The 25,732-nt window shown below is 40.8% G+C and overlaps 1 protein-coding gene across 1 annotated transcript; it reads left to right on the forward strand.

Annotated features, from left to right (window-relative positions):
* Positions 1-25,601, forward strand: LOC124268710 (uncharacterized protein 5-like). Its single transcript, XM_046703701.1, has 3 exons — positions 1-80; positions 24,043-24,480; positions 25,013-25,601. Exons 1-3 carry the CDS (start codon positions 32-34, stop codon positions 25,258-25,260), a joined length of 735 nt encoding a protein of 244 aa, XP_046559657.1. The 5' UTR covers positions 1-31; the 3' UTR covers positions 25,261-25,601.
* Positions 25,602-25,732: the final 131 nt, after the last annotated feature.

Here is a 25,732-nt window from a genome sequence, read left to right on the forward strand (position 1 = left end):
ATACTGCTGCCTGCGTCTCAACAGCGCGGGTATGGATATAATCCTGCTAGTTTGGGTGTTTTGGATAGTTCATGTAACAGGTAAGAAATTTCGGTCCTTACAAATTCCATGTTTTGTATTGCATTTTGCGTTGGTTTAAATAAAGCAAAGTCGTTGAATTTCTGCCCCTAAATAGATCGTAGTGTTTATGAGACTAAGGATAGTTTTGAATACACTCGGATGGTTGGGTTCTTTCTATACAATAAACTGGTTTCTTTGGGGACTGGTGTCCTGTTGAACAGAGGTGGTGTCGGAGACACGTGGTTCGAAATTTGTTTACTTTCAAGAATAATTTATGTTTGAATTGTCCGAAGCATTTATTGTATATATTCAAGGGCACTGGAAATGCCTTGCATTTACAAGAAAGAGTGAGTGAGTTTAATTTTACACCGCATTTAGCAATATTACAGCTGGCGATTGTAGTCAGATTTTGCCATACTATAAAATCATTAAAATACTACGTCTAAAAAATCTGGTAGGTTTAAATTTACCTTGAATGTTTCGGGACTTACGAACCCTCTCAGGAGGACAATAATTTTGCACTACTTCAATCCCCTTCGAAGGTACAGCCACTAACAATCTCAGCTGCTGAATCATACTACCAGTTATAAAAATACATCTATCAAAACAGATCAATCAAAATGTATCAGTTAAGTATTTTTCTTTTAAATAATCAATAATAAAATGACAGTTAACATTATTAAAATGGTCTTTAATCGTTTTTGCACTGAAATATTAATACAGTCAAGCGGGACATGTTTGACCGTGATTCCTTCATCACAAGGGATACAAAACGGAGGATCCTCGCCATTTAATAAATATTCATGTTTATATCCGCTGTGGCGAATACGACATGACCGTATAATGACCTCTTCAAATCTGGACTGACAACCAAGTAGATGTAACCGATGGTTGGTTTGATTGCATGTAATTATATTGATACCTACTTGAGTGTCCCACCTCTTTTGCATTAGATCATGATACAAGATCTAATGTCAGCTTTGTAGTTATGGGGTCAGAAGTGGTGTCAGAGATTTGTAGAGTGCTGTCTTTGCAGCAAAATCGGTCATTGTGTTTCCAGAAATTCCAACATGGCTGGGTAACCAACAGAGGACGATGTCGTATTGGCCAGTAGCAAGATCAATTATAATTCAACTACATGTATTTCGATTAAAAGTGGATGTTTACAAGATAGATTGTTTTTGTAATCTGAAGGCACGAAATAGTGTCTAAGATTATATATTGTTTATATTTAGCGTGTCTATTAATATATCTAAGTGCTTTTAGTATTGCGTGTGTTTCTGCCTTGAAAATTGAACTATCATCGGGTACTCTAGAAGATATTGTTCTGGATCTAATGACAGACGCAGGTCTTTGGCGTGACGAGCAAACGCCTTAACTCCTAGGCAATCCCGCCGCCCTGTATGAAAGTATGACTGCAATGGTCTTCATTTTTATCCGAATAGGAATAGTTCCCTTAGTCGCCTCTACCGACAAGCATGGGTTACTGAAGATCAATTCTAACCCGGATCTTCACGGGTTCAAGACGTTATAAATGCCTCCATTGTTGAACATATTTATTCAACGTTTCTCTTTACTTGAGACAAGCTAATGCCTTCAGGATAGTAAGATATGTCATGGAAACATTCACTTTTAATCTAAATTCTGGTATTAAATGAGGACTTAGAGGATGGAGAAGATTACAATGTCTTTTGTTGGTTACCAAGCCATGCTGGAATCACCGGTACCGCAGGGACTAAGGCAACATCCCCCTAATTCGTGACACCACTTCTGATACCTTACAGTAATTTTGAACCTATAACTAGAAGCGCCATCAGAAATCTAATGCAAGAGAAGTGTGACACCCAAGGACATATCAACGAACTTCTTTTTTATTGTATACACAACGTTTCCTTGCCCTTTCGTCAGGTGAAGATGATGATGTTTTGCGTCGGCTTCTGGCTGAGGCCAGTGTCGCCTACGGGGTAGGTGGGAGCTACATAAATAATTTACCGACGACGTCGTCATATCGGCCACAGCAGATTAAAACATGACTAGTTATAAAAAAGTGAAGATCCTCCATTTTGTATCCTTTGTGATGAAAGAATCACGGGCAAGCTGTCTTACTGGTTTATTCGCAGGAAGGCGACTTTTTAGTTTTAGCTTTTCGAACGAAGGCGAAACACGGTACCCTTTGATGTTTAGTGTTGATGCAGTTATGTTTAAGTAAGGGCTTACCGGGAGATTAACAGGGGATTAAAGTAAGGGTGTCACTAAATTTGTACCAATGTCTACGTGAACACAGTTCCTGGGTCGTTCATGCTGACACTGAGTTCGTGAACAGTTTTTGCCGAACTGTTATTTGCAATTTATTGGTTATCATAATAATTGTGAGTTCGTATCAATCGCATAAAACAACAATGTCAACAGTTTAATATAAATATGCCGATACAAGAGTCATCATTACTCGATTTCTGAGACATGGCGAACACTCAGCTACAGTGCAAGTATGTATCTACAGCTCGAGGTGGAAGGTATTTGGTAGTTGGTAGCTATATGTACAGAATCAGTAAGAGGAAAGCAAATGAGGTAGATTATTGGAGATGTACCACGAAAGACTGCAGTGCCTCACTGACAACGAAGAATGACATTCCAGTGAGAGGCGACGCAACTCACAATATATATCATTATTATTATTTTACAGATTATAGATAATATTTTTTGTAGTCAATCCAGCACTTGGAGAGGTTGCGGTGATATGTTGAAGCCTCTTCCAAAATCATTATTATTGCTATGTTTTACAGATTAAATGAAAATGCAGCAGAGAGGGTTCGGGTGATCCTGGCACAGTCAGGCTGGTAAGGCTAATCATCAGCTCAGGGCCCTCGCCCCCTCTACACGCAGCCCAGACAGCAAATGGGACTTCTCCCAGGAAACGCTGCCTAGTCGAACCCACCAAGAACTTTCCGAAGAATATAAAGGCTCTCCAAATCTGCATCCTTCTGCATTACCCAGAGTGTCAGAAGGGCTGTGCATCCGGTGGAGAACCCGAGCACTCTCCTGATCTGCGCCAAGAGATCAGGAGGTACCAAACCAAGGGCACTGAGAACAATGGGGAGCCTGACGACAGTGTACTTAGGATGCAAGCGAGACAGCAAGGCGAGGTCTGCATATTTATCATGCTTTTCCTGAATCTTGCCAAACACGTTGCTGTCAAAAGAGACAGAAAATTCAATGATATAAATACATTCATTGGCTTTATCAACAAGGTCAAGATCAGGTTTGTTGGCTGGAATTCTTCTGAGGCTGTATAAAGGCTTATTCCACAAAAAGTTTAAAAGCATCATTTTCAATAACGCGTTGGACATGTTCAGGGTCGTATCATGGATGGACCTCGGAGTCAAAACCGCAGACATGGCGGAGACGGTAGTAAAAGCAGCGAGCCATGCTATCGTGTCTTTTAAGATATGATGTTTGTGCCAAGGAAGGGCATCCACTCACAAGGTGTAAGACAGTCTCTGTGCATTCATTGCAAAATCGACATTTCATATTGATATTTTCTTTAAAGGTCACATAAACCCTAGGGGGGTAAAAATACATAAATCACTAACTCGCATCGTTATAAATGAAACCCCGTCATTAAAACTACTCATTTCGACCTTTAATTGACTTAAATCGACCTTTTTGACAACAGTGCACAATTCTCACCCGCGAACGAAATTTCAACCAATCAGAGCGGCGCGACTCTGTGACGTCATATGAGGAATAGCTTGGAGGGCCTGTGCAGAATTCATCTACATTTTAGGGGTTAAATTATCTTGTTTACAGACTTGTATAAACCTGAAATCGTGACAATTGTTGTGGAAAATGAAAGCTATATGTTCTCACAATCTACTGTCATTTAATTTTGTCTCATGCTTTGCCTAGTTTCCGAGTTACAACTTGTTTTCATAGACGATTCTGTCAAAATCGATTGGTGTCGTTAGGCCCTATTTGTATAATGACTGATCCAAATTGATCCCATTTCTGTGCTTTTTTACCTCGATATTTAATCATGTCATGTAAAAATCTGTTTGTATTCTCAAAACAGTGTCGGCCCATAAGTTTTCACATGCAATACAGCAATTAATACTCCCTTGTTGTAACCCGTGTTAGGTGGTATAAACCTACACATGTTATTTGTCATCATTCACTTGATGGTCAGTTAATGAATTTATAACAGGTATAATTAGTGGTAACACACTTAAATTACCTGACAAAGGTTCCCATTTGGCATTTCTTGTGTCTGGAGTAAATATTCAACATTATAAACATCGATCAAAGGATTAACCGATAACACGCTGATTGATTAATTACTTTTATCTTACACAGCGGAATTGTCAAAAGGTAGTGTTTATGTATGTAGATTTACTAATCTATACTGAATACACTCTGTCGTGTCGGTGTCTGCGTAAAACAACGTCCTTCTTTCAAAGGATTAACCAGCAATACATTGATTGATTGCCCATTATTGGCTAACTAAATTACTGTTTTAAAGAAAGGCGGACATTATGCAATTAGTTGCCAGGTGTGCTATCTTGGGTGACCAATGAGATTATACACCAATACCTGAAAAGATTTATCTCTTTTTCGTATATTAAACTGTTAAAAGACACATCATTTGGAACAGTTTTGTGGATATTGATGGATACATTCCTCGAACAAGGTAATGGCCTGATATTGTTCCTATAACTTTAATCTGTTTTAATTTTAATATTTGCATTTTGTTTTTTATTCATTTGTCGTAGCATTCAACAGAATCATTGTTTTCACCGTGAAGTGTAATGAGACAGACAACATGCACTAGGTGTGTGTGTGCGAATTATGATTCACATTGGCAAACTATAAAATGTCTAGATATTACAGTTCTGTTATAAATTCACTATAAGTATCAGCAGATCGTCTGCTTTTATTTAGTTTCAAAATGCATACAAGTATGATAATAAACTAATTAGGATTATAAGACCAAATATAAAGACGCACATTGACTAGTATCTACATACTGGTGAGTGGACATTAACCATGGGAATGTAGGAAGAAATTTATCGCAAGAGTATTGTGACTTCGACTCCCACCTCGCTTCCCGTGGAAGAAATCGTTATGTTATAAGTTGTGTCATGCAAAATCCGGTTTGGTTATGATTCCAATACATATTTAACTACGAGTAGAAAGTAGTCTTGATTTTCTAACTTGATGAAAACAAACCATAATCTCCTTTAATTCTAACAGATTTTTTTTTTTAAAATGGCGGCACCTCTGTCGGGAACATCCGCCAGTCTGAGGATAAATGGTATTTAGGTTTGTTTCACCGAGTTGTTAAATCAAAACTATTTTCTACTGGTAGTAAAATATGTATTTTATTGATGGCCAATAGGATTTTGCATGACAAAGCGTATAACATAACAATTTCTCTCGTGGCAGCGAGGTGGGTGTCAATATAGTACTACTTACAATATTATTGTTACTTCGACCACAACCTCACTTCCGAGGAAGAAATCGTTATGTTACAAGTTGTGTCATAGAAAATCTTTATGGTCATCAATCATATGCATATTTTACTACAACTAGTAAGTAGTTTTGATTCTTTAACTTCCGTGAAGCGATCTGAACACAAGTAAGATATCGTTTCAGGCTTCCACAACGCTCGCTTCGCACTCACAAACATAACCCATTTAGCACGAACTGCGGGGGTCCTGTGGAAATCTGTGCATGGGGACACCATCGCCCGACCCCTAGGAGCAATTGACGACAAAGCAACGATTCGGCATGTCGTCGTTGATGTCGAGAAATCATCAAAATGATGAGCGTGCTACACATTTTCTATACAACTAACTGAAAATCGTTCCTCATATGACGTCACTGCAGTGCTCTGGCGACAGAGTTACGTAACCTGTTTGTGGTTTCGTTGGCGGGCGAGAGGGAAGCAGGCGACTTTTTTGGCCACTTTTAATCGCTCGGTATTAAATAACCTCAAGTTTTTAAAGAATAAATTTGGTGTTCCGCATAAGACTAACCACAAATCTTTCATATGTAATGGTTAAAAGAGTGACAAAAAACAAAGTTTAGTGGTTCTTTAAGAATCACCCCTTGGCGATTACGATTGGGAAGTGACTGGTCCTGAGTAGCAAAAAGAAAGCCCTCAGTATCACATTTAAGACCAGACGACTTCATCCAGGCGAAGGAGTCGGTGGGATTACTATTCTGTTGCACGCACTGCATGTACACACGATGCAATGGCTTCTCAGAAAGCATCTCCACAAAAGACCGACTCTAGGCAGACTTGGTGAAGGACTTCACCTGGTTTACTCCCATCGCTGTACCATCCAGCAGTACATCGCCATCAACAATATCAACCTCAAATTTGAGATTGTGACCACAACCTTGGCACGCTTAAAATAGTTGTGGAATTCTTTGCTTTCATCATGAGTCTTCACATGCATCACCAGAGGATCATCCGATAAATTAATATGTGCAAAAGTACACAATAAAATTCTATCATGAAGAGCCTCCACATTAATCAAACCCCGACCTCAAGAATCGATTGGCATGTATAAACGATTGGGAGAGGAACGAGGGTGGTGGGCTCTGTTATCAGACATGACCCTTCTGGTCAGACTGTCAAGACTCTGGATGTCTTGTTTTGTCCAATCAATTACTCCAAAGGAATAGGAGAGGACTGGCACAGTATTGGTGGATTTGACCCTGATTAGAGCATTAAGCTCTGAGCTCCAGATTTTCTTTAAGCGAGCTTTATACTCGGCCCGAAGTTTTTCTTGAATCTGGGCATTCTGGAGCTTGTCTCGAACTTACTTGCATTCCAAGATAGGTGTAGGCCTGATGTTCCAAAAGATGCTCAATAACTCCTCCCCTCTGTAACGTGACCGATCCATCATTAACTACCTTGCCACATTTCAAATGATGAGTATTACATTTGTCGAGTCCAAATGTCCTGCCAATATCATTAGAAAGGACTCGACAAGGAGAATCTGCTCTTTCAAATTGAGTTCTCCTTTGGCAAGTAGTTCGATGTCATCCATGTAAAGGAATGAGTAAGCGGTGTTGGGGTGTTGGGGATCTGTGCAGAGGAGGTCCGGGATGGTAACCCACCTCTTTATTGAGCAGAAAGCTGAAAGGATTTAGAGGCAAACAAATAGGCAAAGGACTGAAGGAGTCCCCCTGAAATATTCCCCTTCTGATTGGAATAGATTCCGAAGTCTACACCTGACCTTGCGAGTACATCTCAAGTTGAGTCGACCAGCAACTCATTAAAGACTTGAGTGAATCAAGTAGTCGCTCCGGGAGGTCAATACAACGCAGAGACTTCAGAATCCATTCATGAGGGACAGAGTCATATGCTTTTTTGTAGTCAATCCAGCACAAGTAGAGGTTGCGGTGATATGTTTTAGCCTCTTCCAAAATCATTTTCTGTACAAGAAGTTGATCCTTGCACCCCCAACAACCCTTTCCCTTCTGCTCTGTATAAATTATATCATTGGAAGAACAGTAGGATGACACGAGGTTTGTCAAACACCCTGTGAAGATTTTATACTGAGTATTCAAACATGTGATAGGGCGGAAGTTTTTGGGATCAGTCAAGTCTCCTTTCTTGGGAATGAGTATAGATGATACTTTCTACATATCTTTTATTAAGAAGGACAGTGGAAGTGGAAGTGAAATATTTTATAAAATGATACGATTACAGTTATTTTGTACATATGTATGATTACAATGAACATGAACGTCTTGTGGTTGTCGCCTTCCTCTGAGATTAGGGTTCTTGTATAAACACCTGAACCCATTGTTGCAAATTTCCACCCTTTTCGCACAAAGACGAAAACGGCCCATGTTTTTACACGCCCCAAAAAGTCGCCTTCCTGCGAAGACACCGGCTAAACATACAAAGCAAGATTTGGCTTTTTAAATCCGTCCCATCAGAATTACCCAACCGTACATTCGCTAGAGCGCAAATCAAATCAACAGACTACTTAAGCACAAACAGGCATCGACGCCATCTTTCCTGGTTCCCCATCCCTCGGAACCATCCTCCAAGCTAATGGCCCTAACCTACTCTCCTAGCAAAAGAAACCCCCCAAAAGTGATCAACAAGAGTGAATGTGATGACTGGTGAATAGGTGAAACCTCCCGTCCCGTTGTTACTCGCAGAACATAAAACCTGAACAGAAAAGGCAGATAGCAAATCAGCCCTCATAGACCAGCAACAAAAATGCCCTACCCATCTAATCCAGTTTGACAAAGTTGAAGTCCTATCCACCAGAATCAGGACTTCACAAACAGAAAGCCTTTGATCAACTGATACTGAGGGTATCACACCGGCCTGTAAAGAATTAATCAAGCCCACAGCCTCTATCATAGCACCCTATCGGTTTGTTTTTACTGCTTGATCCCTCCTGCTTATTGGCACCATCACCTGTACTATTAAGGTTCATAGTCCCAAAGGGGCAGTAGGGTAGTCTAGTGGTTAAAGCGTTCGCTCGTCACGCCGAAGAACCGGGTTCGATTCCCAAAATGGTGAAGCACATTTCTGATGTCCCCTGTCCGGATATTGCTGGGATATTGCTAGAAGCGGCGTAACCTAAACTCACTCACTCATAGTCCTCATCAAATAATATGCCACATGCTATTCAATTACATTCTGCTGTTAATGTTAATCTGTTGTTTGTGATAACATACTGTGTGTATATACTCATCACTTTTTGATTGGCAACGGTGTGAGAATTTATGCCCAAACGTCGCTCTGTGCACAAAACATGAAGTTGTCAGCAATAAAGTTGTGTGCTTCGTTATCCACGAATGTATATGTACTTCCTGACCTGTTTTCTAAGTCTATATGATTCATGAGAACAAACGTCATCTTCGGTAAAGGGATTTCCATCTCATCAATCATTGAAACCTCTTCCAGCATGCTTAAGTTGCTGAATTCTTTTTTATGTCATGCTAAACCAATGCGCAGTATTTTACAATTTCACGGTCTAGTGAGAAAATTTAACAAAAATGCATAAAACAATAAAACCAAACTTTTCTTTGAACACAGAGTTCAAAGAACAATTGTAGTAGTCAATTGTGAGTGAGTGAGCGAGTATGGTTTTACGCCGCTTTTAGCAATATTCCAGCAATATCACGGGCGGGGGACACCCGAAATAGGCTTCACAATCGGCCTAAAGATATTTCACGGGGCGTATATGGCAAAGTGGTACTAACATGTATTTGAATAGGGGTCTTCCTACTTACCCAACTCCTATTGTTTCAGTAGAAGAAATCACTGGGGTGTCCCCTTTAATCCCTTATTTTGTTCCCTGTGAAATAGTATCCGGGACCAAATGGGATAAAATACTACTACTTTTGACTCAATGTTTGTCTATATTTATTAATCACATATACAAATTATCCAGGTATACACGTTATCCAGTTATACAGCTTTTAATATACAAAATCAACATCATATCACATATTACATCAATATTTCGCAGTATACCTTTCACACTTAATATCCAGTTAAATGTGATACTGAGTCAATGTTTGACATGGCAGTTCTGGCACCAGTTGTTGGTTCTCTCTTGTACATTTCCAAGGTATGGTTCAGGTCAACATATCTTCTCTTCCTAGGTGAAGGTCTGGCACCGTTTCTTTGCTGTAGAACATATGCCTCTACCCAGGCTTGCTCCTTCTTAAAAATGTGGGGGTGACTTTCGGCAAACTCATCACTCACTTTACGATGCCACCCCTCCACATGATTTGTTGTCCTAGGACATTCCGTTCTGAAATGGTTCCACACTTCACGGCCATGATTACCCACCACCCTCCTTTTCTTGATACTGAACTTACAGTCCCTGTAGACCAAGTACTGACCGCCGCGTTACATTGGGTATGAAACAAGTGCTTACTTGAACGTTTGTCATAGTGCAATGGAGAAACGAGGACATCTCCATAGTTTATAATACTTGTCATTGGCATAGTTCACTCAATTAAAATTCAGTTTATAACAAATGATATGAATATAGTTCACTTAGTTTATCTTGTGAAATATGTTCACCGGTGGTCATGAGATTGTTCCGTTTGGCCATGATTGGAGTGCTGGGTGAACTTGTGTCACAACCAAAGCAGGGGTAACAAATTCACCCTGCACAATCACTGACCCGTAACTGTTAATCTCTTTCAATCCCCCCAGCATGTTGGGTAAGTGGGAATGAGCCTTTGAATAGATCCCACAAAATTGTCAAGCATGACCTGCCTCGCCGGAAGTACGTGGCATTCACACTACTCGCATACAGCGTTATGTCTTTCCACTGACACGGTACCAAATATACAGATTTTCTTAACACTAAGAACACATTAATTTTGTTTTACGTCTTCTTTGTGCAAATGCAGAGACACGTGAGTATTTTGAGAAGCACTTTAGAAGTTGTAAAGATGAAGGAAAACCAAGTTCTATGGATTGCGTTAAAGAAGTTGACTATCCATATGACGTGATTTTCCTTAATTTAGACATAATGCGATAAGAACAAGTAGTGTTGTTACTATCCTTTACAACCGTCAGCGTAGGACATAATGACTCAGAGAAGGACACCAAAATTAAGAATGGGATTATGGATCACCAGTTTGAGTGAGTGAGTTAATATTTAAGTCACATCGGCAATATCTCAGCCATATCGTGAAGACCAGTTTGAATGGCAAAGACACCATGCCACGCAAATACTAGACATACGCTGACACTGCCTCATTCAGGGGTTCCAGCAAGATTTACAACCATAAGTTTCAGCCGGGAATAAAAGTATACAGATATTCCGATAAGATATATGTAAATATCCTTTGAATGAGTTGGTCTTATGTACCCTTTCATGGAAACAGTATTTTCCTAATGCTACTGCCCCATCGAGAGCACAGTCACAATCAGTCTCAGTTAATAAAGATATACTACCGATTTATATACTAGGCACATAAAGAAACTGTGCATACAAACATTTTAAATCTAAATGTATCAAACCTGTGTAGACACATAAGGATTTAAACTCAGAGATTAGTGACATGTATCCAACATGCATGCACGTGCCACGTTCCGTGACGTCAGTGGGTTCGTCCTTGAGACGTGCAATACGTTGTTGCACGTGCATTCCGGGAATGAGAAACAGAGCAAATGAATGCCACACAATACAATCACTTTGGGAAGCTCAACCCCTGCCCTTGCGATCGTTCAAAAAAAAAATTATACGGCTATTGAAACGCATAGCATGCCAAGGCTCACGTCTGCACAACGTCATGAGGCCATTGGAATGGTCCGTGGGGGAATGTCTCAACGACAAGTGGCTGCAAATTTCAACTGCCATCGGAACACCATTTCTGCACTGGTGAGACGCTACCAGAACACAAATGACGTCATCGATCGGCCACGTTCTGGACGTCCACGTGTAACAACGCCAAGACAGGACAGATGGATAAGGGTGACCCATCTTCGCCACAGGTTTCAGACTGCAGTGATGACTGCCCGAACCATCACAGGACTTCGCCGTATCCACCCCAACACAGTTCGACAACGTTTACGTCATCATGGGATCAGACCACGACGTCCCGCCATACGGCCTATCCTGACACAACGTCATCGACAAGCTCGCCGAATGTGGTGCCGAAATCATGTCCGCAGACCCTTGTTTTGGTGGAGAAATGTTGTTTTTACAGATGAGTCCAGGTTTAACATTTCCCATAGTGATGGACGTCAACGTGCCTATAGACGCGTGGGAGAACGTTATGCACAGGCCTGTGTCTTGGAGAGGAATTGCTTTGGTGGTGGTTCCGTGATGATTTGGGGTGGAATAACAGCACGCCAAAGAACTCCTTTGGTGATTGTTCAGGGCAGCTTAACTGGTGTGGGCTACAGGGATCAGATCCTTCGACCTCTGGCAATTCCTTATCTGCATCGTCATGGCCCTGGGTTAACATTCCAACAGGACACTGCCCGCCCTCATATGGCAAGGGTTGCTATGGATTTCAAGCAACACCACAACGTTGACTTACTGCCTTGGCCTGCAAATTCACCGGATCTCTCCCCGATAGAGCATGTTTGGGACGAGATGGATCGACGTCTACGCCGTCTTCCTCATCCGCCAGATAACGTCCTTGACCTTGCAACAGAACTTGAGAGAATCTGGCGTCACATCCCACAAGCCTTCCTTGCACGTTTAATAGGCTCTATGCGTCGTCGATGCACTGCTGTTCTCAATGCCGATGGTGGACATACCCGTTATTGAGCTTGTGACATGGTCGTTTGACCCCTGTCCCGCTTGTGGACTCCTGACGTCATTGTGATTGACTTTTCAATTGAAATTCTCCCGACTTGTTATGGTCTCATGATCCCTCCATTAAAGTTTATATGTACCTTTGACATTGTTATCGTACTTATCAACTGGGATAATAATTTGACAATGTACAGTTTCTTTATGTGGCTAGTATATAATACATCGCTTTCTAAATACTTTTAAAACTAGAATTTTTATAACATATATTTCTTCAAAAAGCACAGTATTAACTGATAATAATTCGACACCAAAATTATCCTTTTATGTTTTAACATTGAAATTTTTAACCTTTATGATGGATTAATCAACACAATCACGCCACCCTTTACGCTAATCTCCCGGTAAGCCCTTACATCAACAATACTGCAACAGGTTATCTCCCATTTGACAGACACCCATTTGACAGACACCCAATTTGCAGACACTGAACTAGAAGGTTAATTAGGGTAACACCTACGGGTATAATGGAACAGTCCACTGTCTAGTGAGCCTGAAACAGGTTCGTTACTGAGAAGTTGGATTGTGGGTAAATAGAACTTTGTTGTGATTAAATAATAAATGATTTCTATTCTCAAAATTAATTTTACTACCAAATACTATCGAATATAAAAACAGGTTTGTCACTGAGGGGTTTGATTGTGTTTATTGATAGAAAAGGCCCCTCCTAATAATAGCATATGTACAACAGAAGTTAACTGAGAAAACGTTTTGCTAGAGAGATATAGATATGTACATATTTGAAAACATTCTGATTTGTAGTAAATGAGACACCTGCATTGCCATGTAAGATACGATTAATACCAATCAGTGTTCTAATTTTAACAATACTGTCTAAAGATTGTAACAGTTTATGTTTTTGAGTAGTAACACAATGGACACAATAATAATAATTGGCTTGTATAGCGCCTAGTTTCCATAACAGAAGCTCAATCTAAATAAATCGTAATTAAGTGCACTTGTCATATATCTTAATATTGTGTACAAAACATATAACTTCTTTATTCCATAAGAATAATATTTAGGTTCACATTTGTCTTTATTTGATTTATATGATACATAAGTGTCGCAATTTCTAATAGCTAAGATAATGTTTTCAATATGATGATGCCGACTCCCGTTAGACTAGAACATCAAAGGGTACCGTGTTTCGCGTTCATGTGAAAAGCTAAAACTAAAAAGTCGCCTTTCTGCAAATAAACCGTTTAGCCGCCGTGAGAACATATATGCTTTTGGTATGTTTTTATACCATCGTGGCATTTGTTGTGACGACGTATTTGAAGTATTTAAAAATCAAATCAATTACACTTGAAGCATATAATTGAAAACGTACAGTGATCATTTGTCTTATTTATAATATTATTAACGCATGGATCTGTGCTTCACAAGGTTTATGTTGATAATTGAAATGCTCACTGTTCAATTGAAGTGTAAGTTGTTGTTAGACTGTTGTAATAGTATTACATTGTTTGCAAGGATTCAGTACAGCTTCATAACACCTTTTTATAATAATTAGTTTTCCGGAAAGTATGATCAAATATAAGCAGTAGGTAATCTTAAATGTATTTGAACAGCTATTGGCTAATACAACACTCTATGGAACTTTCTAGAAGCATTTCTACTATAATACCCGTCAAAAGTGTGGACTCAATTAAAGCACTTACTATATGCATCAAATTACTGAAAAGCGTGTGCAAATGTCGTGTATGTGAACAGCTTCGTTTTAGTGTAAAGTTTGTTAAGAATTCTCCAATTTTCACCGAGTTTCATCATTTATTGAACCTATGACAATAACCTGTTCAACGTTACGAATTTGTTTTACAATACATCACTTCATGTGTAAACAATACCTAATATTTGGCAAAATCTAGTTCAGAACGGTTGTACTGAAGTAAGTGAGGTGAGGTGAAAGTGGGTTTAACGTCGTATTTGAGAATATTTCGCTCATATGACGACGTGCATGCGCGTGTATGTGTATGTGCGGCTGCTTGTACTAGCCCAGACTGAAGCTGGTTTTATAGTGCTAGCCCACTGAGATACCATGCCGCAGTGAAGCATGAATACCCCACTCAGACACATCATACGGACTCCGAGCCGACCAGTCCTTGTTGTACCCATTAATGCCGAGCTCCAGGCAAGGACCAACAAGTACCATATTTTAACGTCTTTTGGTATGACGCGGCAGGGGATCGAACCCGCGACCTTCCGCTCTCCTACTGAAGTAAGTGACTAGCTTTACACTAGTGAGTCTAAACTTTTTGATGAGTAGTATATATAGGTGGACAAGCACATGCTCTATTATCTCACGTTACATTAAGACCAGCGGTTGTGTTGAGTAAAACCAACCAGTTGTTGTAACGTACTAATATCCATTCACTCTAACAGAGTCAGCTCGTTGTTGTGTTAGCAGTATACTGCTGTCTGTGAATCAACGGTGTTCGTATGTATATACTGCTATTTCCCACCGCCCCTGTATGAAAGTATGGCATCAGTATTTTTTAGGTTCCGAGTCTGATAGAGATAGTTGAAGATATTGAGTTGATATCCAAGTAGCAGGTAGGGTGGAGCAAATATCTTTCTGTTAAAGAACAGGTTAAACAGTTTTCCTCATCAATAGGTTATTGATGTTCTTGAAGGCATCGATTGTGGTTCCACCTGCTCTCATATATATTTGATGTGGATTCGAGAAGACATGCTAATGATCGGGTCGGAATTGTACAATCGATTTTGCCAAATATTACCTATTGATTATATTTTTGTCACTTGCTGGAATCCTATTTGGTATTTTCAGTTATATCCATCAGTACAGTGTAAGATGTATATCGTTCTTGAAAGGCATTTAGAAGTTGGACGAACATGAATATATGACACATTTTGTTATGGATAACAACTTCTTTTTATGCTTTATACGACGTTGCAGAGCTAATTCTTGCGCCTTCTTTACTTGTACACATAATCCGTTAATCAAAATTAACATATTCTTTATTTCAAGAAAATCTGTAAATGTGGTATTGTCTTGTCCAAATAACAATATCGTAATAACAATTAAGAAATACAGTTCGCTCTACCACCATGTATAGTGTAATAAAACACACTTTCGCCCTGAACTATTATAGTTAAAGTGCGAGGACGCTTGCGTCCGAGTGCTTTAACGTTAAAATAGTTCAGGGCGAAAGTGTGCTTTATTACACTATACATGGTGGTAGCGTCCGAGTGCTTTAACGTTAAAATAGTTCAGGGCGAAAGTGTGCTTTATTACACGATACATGGTGGTAGAGCGAACTGTATTTCTTTTCTAAGATGCCAAATTTAATACTTTCTAAGGATAATTACGATTAATTTAAGGCAGAAAACAAACGACGGTGTCGGTGACCTAAATTAAGAATCCTCGCACAGGGCTAACTGACGCGCTTTTCTATTGATGTGTCTGCCCCCCCCTACGTTAAGACGAACGTTACCAGAAAAAAACAAATGATAACAGTTTGATGACGGTTTACGTTCGGATTAAATATCTTCTCTGATTTATTTTAATTGCATCTGTCATAAACGTAAACCATATGGGGCAATATGAACGTCGCATTTCTTCTACCAACGTAAGTTTAGATCAGTACATCCAGATGAAGCTGGGAAGTCAAGCGACATTCCACGATTGCATTGTGGGAATGTAAACATTGCGAACGTTACCGTGTCGCTGAAAACTTGCGAGTCGAATTGACACATTTTAACCGTCGTAAAACATAAACGTAATGTTTCCACCAGTGATGTTAGCTGCGTGAAGCAACTGCAAACCAAGAAACGGGATGCAACGGAGTAGTTTACTGTAGGGGGCCGTACGAGGCGATGACAACTGACATGCATCGTGACGTCGCTTACATTGTGACGTAACGTAAAATGGTTCGATTACGAGGGGGCACACTAGAATGGCGCAGTGACGGGATAACGTCATTCAATTGTTACGTCATACAAAAACTATACCTTTATTGTCCGATAATGTATTTGTTTTCGATTGTTCTAACCGCTAGGCATCTTAGAAAGTTAAATACAAGGAGACAAGACATTACAAAAGTCTTTTGATAATTTAATATGCTTCTTGATCAATTTGAAGTCTCTAAGGTGGAAATAGGTGTGTCTAGGTCAAAAGCCCTTGGGACAAAAGCCCCTTGGTACAAAAAACCCGTCGACCAAAAGCCCCTCAGGACAAAAGTCCCTCGAAAAATGACCAAAAGCCCCTCACTTTACGTATTGGGAAAGCCTGAGTTTGGCTGTGAGAAATGTTTGCTTGTCAATTATTATTATGAAATACATGAATCGAGGGGCTTTTGACAGGGGTGCTCAAATTATCGAGGGGCTATTGTCCAGAGGGGCTTTTGATCGAGGAGCTTCTGTACCAAGGGGCTTTTGGCCGTTTCCCGAAATAACTTGTCTTGCCTCAAAGCAAGGGATGACTCGAAACTGACACCTTGATTGTTTGCTTCGGTACAGGGGCCATCATCAGAGTTTCAGTGGAGGAAACCGAAATTTAAACAGTGTTGAGTTTGAACCAAAAAATGATAAATTCCATCTTGTCTGCTTTCCGTTAAAGACAGTGAGTTCATATCCAATGTCTTTTGTGCAACAGAAGAAGACACAAGTGGTCTAAATCTCATTTACATGTGGGAATCATTGGCATACAGGTGAAAGCCACATCTGTACTTCCGGATAATATCTCCTATTGATAGTGTGCATAGTGTAAACAGTATGAGGCCTAAAACTGATCCTTGAGGAACGCCATATGCAAGTCACTGCTTCCGTGACTCCTTGTCATTAATAGCAACTGATTGACATCGGCTGCTTGGTACGACTCAAACTACCCCAAGGCATCTCCACCTAGGCCGACACTCATTTCGAGTAAGGACAGGAGAATGATCTGTGGTGTCGATTACTGGGAATACGCCAAGCTCCAGGAGAGCAGCGGTGCCTTCGAAGTGACGGACACAAGCTACTCATTCTGAACACGGTTCATGGCAGATTCCGTGCTATGGTCGATACTGCTTTTGGTTGTGCATGTGTGTTGAGGGTCTGACTAAAAAAGTCTGTTTTACTCTTTGACAGATACGCTGATGGGTGACTGACATGTGCTTTCAGGACATGCTCATCGTTTTGGCGAACACCTGATGTCATGAGTAATTACCGGTGATCTATTCATACACTTTTTGATACCTTGTCTCCTTTCATACCCTGTGACATCGGTTTAGGTGGATGCCCCAGACTAATTAACGTAATATATTCAGGAAAGCAGTGTCATTCGCCAGTGTCAATAAATGGAGAATTCCATTTAAAACAGCCCATTGCAGGAGTCGCGCCACTTCTTTTGATCTCTTGTAAAGCCGAATTCATCGAATTCGAAGTCGTGACACGGGTGTTCATCTTTGCCATCGAAAACAGTGCATCACAGGAGTCTCACAACATGTTTTGTAATGCCCCATTAATCCGCTGTATATATTCGTGACAGATGCCTAGTCAATATGATTATCTGTAAGTGCCATGCCGTTGTTGTGGAGCAATGCCATTGTAGTGTCGTCACGTTGGCACTCAGCGTCAATGTATATGTGCCTTAACATTGGCAATGACATTGTAGCAGGCAAATGGAAACTACATTATGCTCTGCGTTCAAGAAAAGCTTTGTTGTTTTGCACTTGTAACTGATATTTTCTCACTCGACCGTGAAATTTGAAAGCGCTGCTCTTTGCTTTGACTTACGGGTCAACAAATTCAGCATGGTGAGGTTTTAGTGTTTGCTGACTGATGATTAGGATGGAAAGTCCCTTTCATAGGTTTACACCAGCTTTCTCGTCATTTGCCAAAACAGCATGTTCAGCCTGAACAATAGAAATATTAACTGGTGTATTATACGTTTATGGGTGGAAGGCAGCGAGATCAGTTAACTCTTCTCTAAGTGTTCTTTCTCTCATCGTCTCTTTCATATGAATATTTAAAGCGTTTGCTCGTCACAAAGAAGACCCGGGTTCGATTCTCCATATATGTACAATGTGTTTTCTGCTGTCCCCTAGCATGACATTGCATGACAAAGCATCAAAAAACCTTATTCAGTAACTCACTTGTTATAAAATGATGTGATCGTTCATGTTCGTTGTATTGATTCTATTGGCGTATCACCTTCAAAAATCATGCTAAACAGGAATTCATATGCAATCTTAGAATGCAGCTGTATTAAGCACTTACAATTACCTTTGTGCTCACTAAGAGCAAATTTGATAAGGCGAAAAATAAATAACCGCACTCAGTAATATTGAAGCTACAAGACTCCGGCCTGTAAATCATCGGGTCGGTACAGACAATCACGTAACTGACACTAACTTTCATCTGCATATTTGGAATATGCTGGCATGCATGATAAAAAAGCCCGCGAGCCTTATCCAATTAATCATACAGGTACATATTAAAGCTATCAAATGCATAGGAAAAATATACTGAACATCATTGAAGACGCACCAGTCTAAAACTGTCGCTATTTGCATCAAGATGGATTTCAGCATGACAATGATCAATGAATATAACTAACATGAAGTCGAAGGGCATGTCCAGTTGAAAAAATGCTTTAGAAACAAATTCCTGTCCACAGTATGACTCTTAATTCCAAAATGCATCAACATGCAGCCACGCCATGAAAAAAGCGCGAATTTCATTCTGATTTCATACTGACTGTGATATTAAAAGCAGGTGTACGAGAACCGATGCTCATTGCTTCACTAACGATTGTGAAACGAGGACAGAGATGCCGAGGTGAACACCTCACGAAAGAGAACGTGCAGTAGGCATGATTCAGGTTTGCACCATCAGCAGGGATATTGCTCGACAACTTGGACTTTGCCGCTCCACCATCGTTAGGCTCCATCAGGATCGCCATATTGACCTTGTCCATATCAGTGATTGAACACTGCCGACTGCCAGGACTGCTGCACCAGTTCAAGGTTGACGTGGGGGTCATCAGCGCTGACTCCATGCGACGCCATCTACACGCTACAGGGCTCCATGCTCGACGTCCTTACGTTGGACCAATTCTGACTGACAGACACCGTAATGAGCGTATACAATGGGCTAGCAGGCATTTTCAGTAAAGCTTACAACAATGACATGGTGTGGTAGTCACTGACGAGTCACGTCTTCATGTACGTAATGCTGACGGCCGACTACGTTTTTGGCGTAGACGTGGTGAACGTTATGCTGATGAGTGTGTGGTTCAGACAGACCTTTGGGTGGTGGGAGTGTCATGGTCAGGGGTGGAATAAATTACAATCCAAGGACTGCCTTCGTGTCTGTCAAGGGAGAGTTAATGCCCTTTATTACCGTGACCAGATTCTTCAGAATCACATCGTATCTGTCTTCAATCACCACCGAGATGTCCATACTTTTCAACAGGACAACGCACGGGCACACACAACAAGACTTTCCATGCAGTATCTGACCCAGCAACACATCCAGGTTATTCACTGGCCAACACAGATGTATCCCCCATGGAGCACTTGTGGGACGAAATTGGTCAAAGTCTTTCGCGGCGACAACAGATGCGAAACATCCGGGAACTTGAGGCTGCACTACTGCAGAAGTGGAATGCCATCCTCAAGAACTCTATTCGGACGCTTATTGACTCAATCAGGAGACGTTGAACTGCATGTGTCACTGCAAATGGCGGTCACACGCGATATTGACTTTTCGATTTGACCCCACGTGTGTTTGATCCTTTCTGACTGTGGAACATTTCAATGAATGAGCGTCTTTTCTGTGTTGTTGTTTTTGTCAGTCGTCCATCTGTTATTATCCAAGATAAAATATCCAATTCTTTACACGTGCTTTTAATAATCTGAACTTTTATAAGTGGTGCGTTTTCAATTATGTTCAGTATACAACAATCAAGTTAGAAATAAAACTAAACGTGCAGCCACAGCATACATTTGGGATACCGTGGCATGCATGAACAGAGTCCGCAAGCCTTTTCCAGTTACTCTTACGGGTAGAATGATTAACTGAAACCAATTCTAATTGTTTGATCGGCATTCTAGAAGTAGGTGACTCAAAAATGAAACATACATCTTTATGGATGACAACTTTTTATTGCATAGAGCGACGTTTCGATGTAGATTCTTACATCGAGGGGGCGCGGTGGGCGAACTGGCTAAAGCGCCAGGCTAGTGATCCAGCGAGCTTGAGGTGATGGGATCGAGCCCACCTGTGACCGGGTGTAAAAACCTTGGAGTCAACTTTGTGTGCAGACTCGTTCAGTGTTGTCACAACCCGTGGTGTACAGTACACAACCCTGTGCACTTAAAAGAACCCACGAATCCGTTGGTATATGACCAGATGGTGGCCACATGAATACGTGCAAACACCCAGTTGCGGGTACAGCAACGTGCAGTAAACTTGGACAAAGAACTGTGACTATGTGTCCCAGTCCACCCAGCTGTGAATGGGAACCTCGTAAGGATGGGAATGCCACAATAACTCGGTGCGCCTAGTGGCTGCAAGAGTTGTATGATCCTCCGGGGAGTTGAGATTGACAATACGATGTGCCGTTGAGATTGACATCCAGTGAACGAGGGGAAAACAAAGCGCCTTTGAGCAGCTGAGCTGAGCTGGATATCGGCGCTATACAAATGTTAGTATGTATGTATGTGTCGTTATCAAACTAAAAGTGAATACAACCAGATGATGAGGGGTATGTATACATAGTATGTTTTGACAAACGGCAGATTGACATTAACAACAACATGTAATTGAATAACAACTGGCAGATAATTATGAGAGGCCAGTGGGGGACTAAAAACAACAAACGAGACTGGTGACGAAGCCAATAAACAAGGGGAATTAAGTTGTAATAACAAGCCGATTGGGTGCTTTTATAGATTCTATAGTTTGATTAATTGTTCATAGGCCAATGGTAAGTAGTATCCTTGGGCACTGTTGATGAAAGGTTTGTGGCGGCGGATTTCGATGGCTTCCAAAAGTTTTCTTTTTGTGAAGTCCTGATTCTTGGTTGATAGGATTTCAAATTTGTCAAACTTGATTTGATGGTATAGACAAACTTTATGGATAAACAACTTCTTTATTCGGTAGATGTGACGTTTCGATACAGATTCTTGCATCGTTGTCAAGCATGGGTAGGGAATTGGTGATCGGAAAGGGCTGATTTACTGTCTGCTTTGGCTGTTGAGGTTTAATGTTCTTTTATGCGGATATCAACCCCCATCCAATCTGTCTGCTGGTATAGGAAGGGGGATGACACCTTTGTCATCCTCAGGAAAGACCAGGATCCAAACTCACTACTACAGGACCTCAACACCCAACATCCTCGAATTAAGTTCTCTATGGAGACAGAGAGTGAGAGCACACTCCCCTTCCTAGATGTCCATGTATCGAGAGACCCGTGCAACCAGATCCAAACCACAGTCTACAGAAACCCCACCCACTCCGACCAGTGCAACCAATTCTAACCAAGAGATTCACAACGTAAATCTATCAAATGCTTGAAAACAATTCAACCCCCAACTGTTGAGAAATACAAATAAACTTGCAACCACGAACCAATCAACAACATGCAAGATGTTTTCAGCTTTTCATTTTGGATTGACCCGTGAAGGTCCGAGTTAGAATATTGGCCTTCAGTAACCAATGCTTGTCGTAAGAGGCGACTAACGGGATCGGACGGTCAGGCTCACGGTTCCCAGTTGCGCAGATGGATGCTCATGCTTTTGATTACTGGATTGTCTGGTCCAGACTCGATTATTTACAGACCGCCGCCATATAGCTGGAAAATTGCTGAGTGCGGCGTAAAACTCACTCACTGAAGGTTCATTCTACCCCGGATCTTCACGGGTCTACTGAAGAAATACGGCATCTCCAGACAAAATCACAGCCTCCTCCCTCCCACCAGTATATGATATAAACATGATAACTGAAATATCAGCTGTCGAGACATATTTCTGTAATCTGAAATATGTGCATAAGATCAGCGTAAGACAAATTTAATGGATAATTCATTTTCCCCGTTTGCATTGACGGTGTATTTGCATGTGAATAAGAGATAAGGATAATTCCACAAGAAAGGGAATCCCCAGGATTGCGTATGATACTCAATCATTGACATCCATAAAACATGTCGAGCGTCATTCTCGTGATCAATGGTTAAGACCCGAAACTTGTGCACAAGATCAACTGAAGACTCGTTTAATGGATGATTTCAAGAATTCCGTTTCTATTGACGAATAAGAGATGACGATCCTTCCATTCCTATGGTCCTTGCTCCTTGGATTTCCAGACTGAATCAGAAGCTTTGCCAACATTTCCTTGCTTTTAGCCAATACGTTTGTTTAAAGTCTCGTTCAATAATGGTGAAATGGCCAGTTTCATTCCACTTCTTTACCCGCCTGAACCAGATTCAAGGGCGACATGAAAAATGACTAAGTTTCTCAAAGAAAATTGATTCTACTGCTCCAGCCTTTGGTGTCTACATCTCGTAACGTTTGAGGGGCGGTGAGGTAGCCTAGTAGTTAAAGCGTTCTCTCGTCACGACGAAGACCAGGGTTCGATTCCCCGCATGGGTACAGTGTGTAAAGCCCATTTCTGGTGTCCCCCTCCGTGATATTGCTGGAATATTGCTAAAAGCGGCGTAAAACCATACTCAGACTCCATCGTAACGTTTGAGGTAGAATCGAATCTGCGTTTTCTCAAAATATTTCAAAGAGCGTCCTGCGTCTCTTGCACATATGTTGTTTGTAAAGTTACATGTCCAATCACAGGCAAATGAGGCAATGTACTTTCTCTTGCTTCGGAAAATATGTTTAATGTCAAAATATATGATATCGCCACCATTGTGCTCGTTGTGTTCTCAGGTTTCCAACCCTTATATTTAATAACTACTCACATAAAATATACCTCATTCAACATTTTAAGCGCCACTCGTGGCATATCAAATCGTTCTTCACCCCCATTACCCCTGCCAGTTTCCGGTTCAACGGGGTGAAGGAACAAGAATAAGCAGAAATTAAAAATAAATATCATATTGCATAATTTTACTATTAAACAGTTAAAGATTATTTATCTTATCTGCCGTCGTTATCGTTGCAATATTCGTAACATTTATTCTGAAAAAGAAACACTTCTGACGTAGCGGGTGAATGAAAGCAAGGGAGGTAACTCTGGACGACGATTGTCATCTGCGAACTCTCCATATGGCCGACACATGATTCAACAAGTATATTGAGAGTTAACTCCCCTGTTCCTTCACTCCGTATTTTGTCACTTTTATTTCCTTCTATATCTGTCTAAGCGTAAATTCTAGAATGCAGTAATTATGTTTAAAACCCAAAGGTAAGACTTCCTAAATTATAGCATTACATTGCTATATTTACCACACAAAGGTTGTCTGAGACTTGCCAATAAAGACGGTAACACATTCGTTTACTATCCCGACTTCATTACCATGGGTAGTAAATTTGCATATTTAACAAATATAATTTGGCGTTTGCCCTTTGCTGTAAAACAAAGAAAACACACACACACACACGCACGCACGCACCACGCACGCACGCACGCACGCACGCACGCATGCACGCGCTTACGCACACGTACAAAATGGTCAAGTGTTGTCTTCTTTACTTTTCAGATTCTGAACTGGTAATATTTTCAACACCAACAACTCATACCTACCACTCGCTGTTTGATCATAATGTTAAACGAAGACACCACAACTCCCTCACGTTTAAGGTGAAAGCCTGTGGGGATGCCCATGTAGCCTTGCAGACAAATTACCAGAATTCAAACCTCCAGATGTACGAAATCGTCCTGGGTGGCTGGAGCAACACCAAGTCAGTGATGAGGCGATGTGCCCAGTGTGATCCAGTAACGCTTTACCATGGAGCCGTGGTGTCCTGTTCTCAGTACAAACAATTCTGGACGAGCTGGGTCGATGGAACGATTAAGGCAGGAAGGGGTGAGACAGTTGGTCAAGACACGATCCTTTCTTACACAGATCCCAGTCCACATACCATCAACTACTTTGCTGCTGCCACCGGATGGGGTTCTTCTGGGGAGTGGATGTTTGGTAAGATTAATACAACTAAGATAAACTTCTAAAGTAAACTAAATACGACCTCATTGAGTCCTCTGTAGTTTGATACCAGTAGAACACAATTGGTCCAGAGTGATTGCGGAGTCTGTTTTGACCACAAGCTTCAAAGGTGTGTTTGTCGTTTAACACTGCACTCAGCAATTCTCCAGCTATATGACAGCAATCTGTATATAATGGAGCCTGGACCAGACAATCCAGTCATTTACATCATGAGCATCGATCTACGCATTTGGGGATATGATGACATGTGTCGACCAAGTCAGCAAGCCTGACAACCCAATCCCGTTAGTCGCTTCTTTCGACAAGCAGGTTACTGAATACTAATTTTAACCCGGATCTTCACGGGTCAGCTTTCGAGGTAACAGTTTCACAGGTTGTTATATAAGACAACTGTAACTGTCGGGTTTAACTGTTGTCACATGTATTTCCCTTTGCGCGGTCATATTAGTGGCAATTAAATGGCACCATGTTATGATGACAATAACGCAATGTCTTGTTGTTGTAGATTTCTGTGAGCCCAATCTGCAGTTTAAGATCCTTCAGAACAACTCGAAGTATGACGGAGGCACCACTACTGATTTCAAGACAGTTCAGTCCAGAGCACATTGTTCGGTCACCTGTTTCTCCAAAATCTGGTGTCGGGGATTCAGTCATGAGTCGTCCACGAACACCTGCAACATGTTCGATGATATTCCAGCAACGACAGCCCTCACCTCTGCTACGGGATGGACTACGTGGATTGTTTCCAAGTGATTATTTCTTTCAAATGTTTTGTCTGTTTGTACTGTGTTCCCAAACCTCTACATCCAATTCGGTGAACTTTTAGTGGGAAACCAACCAACACATCGTGTCGTCGATTAATTCAAGGGATCCATTCATTTGATGTCCATCGTTGTTTCGTCCTTTATGCCAAATGGAATCAATGTCGGCAAAAACCGAGACTGGTTACTTTCTGGCATTGACGTTTTACGTCAATTGCTTGTGACTGATTTCACACTGAATTTGCATTTTGATAACTGGGTAAATATTTTGTTTCAGATTAGAAATCGAACGTATTCATAAAGACGCACTTATGTCATGACTTGATGAAAAGTGTTAAAATGTACATGTACCAACCAAGAAAAATAAATGTTGTACAATTATAATTTGTATTACAGAATTAACTAGGTTCATAAATAGATACAAATTAGTGAAACAGTAATGGCAGTGCACAATTTGGTGGCAG

The sequence above is a fragment of the Haliotis rubra genome, unplaced genomic scaffold (genome assembly GCF_003918875.1).
Source record: "Haliotis rubra isolate DU_JTF1 unplaced genomic scaffold, ASM391887v1 Scf14, whole genome shotgun sequence".
Taxonomy (NCBI): domain Eukaryota; kingdom Metazoa; phylum Mollusca; class Gastropoda; order Lepetellida; family Haliotidae; genus Haliotis; species Haliotis rubra.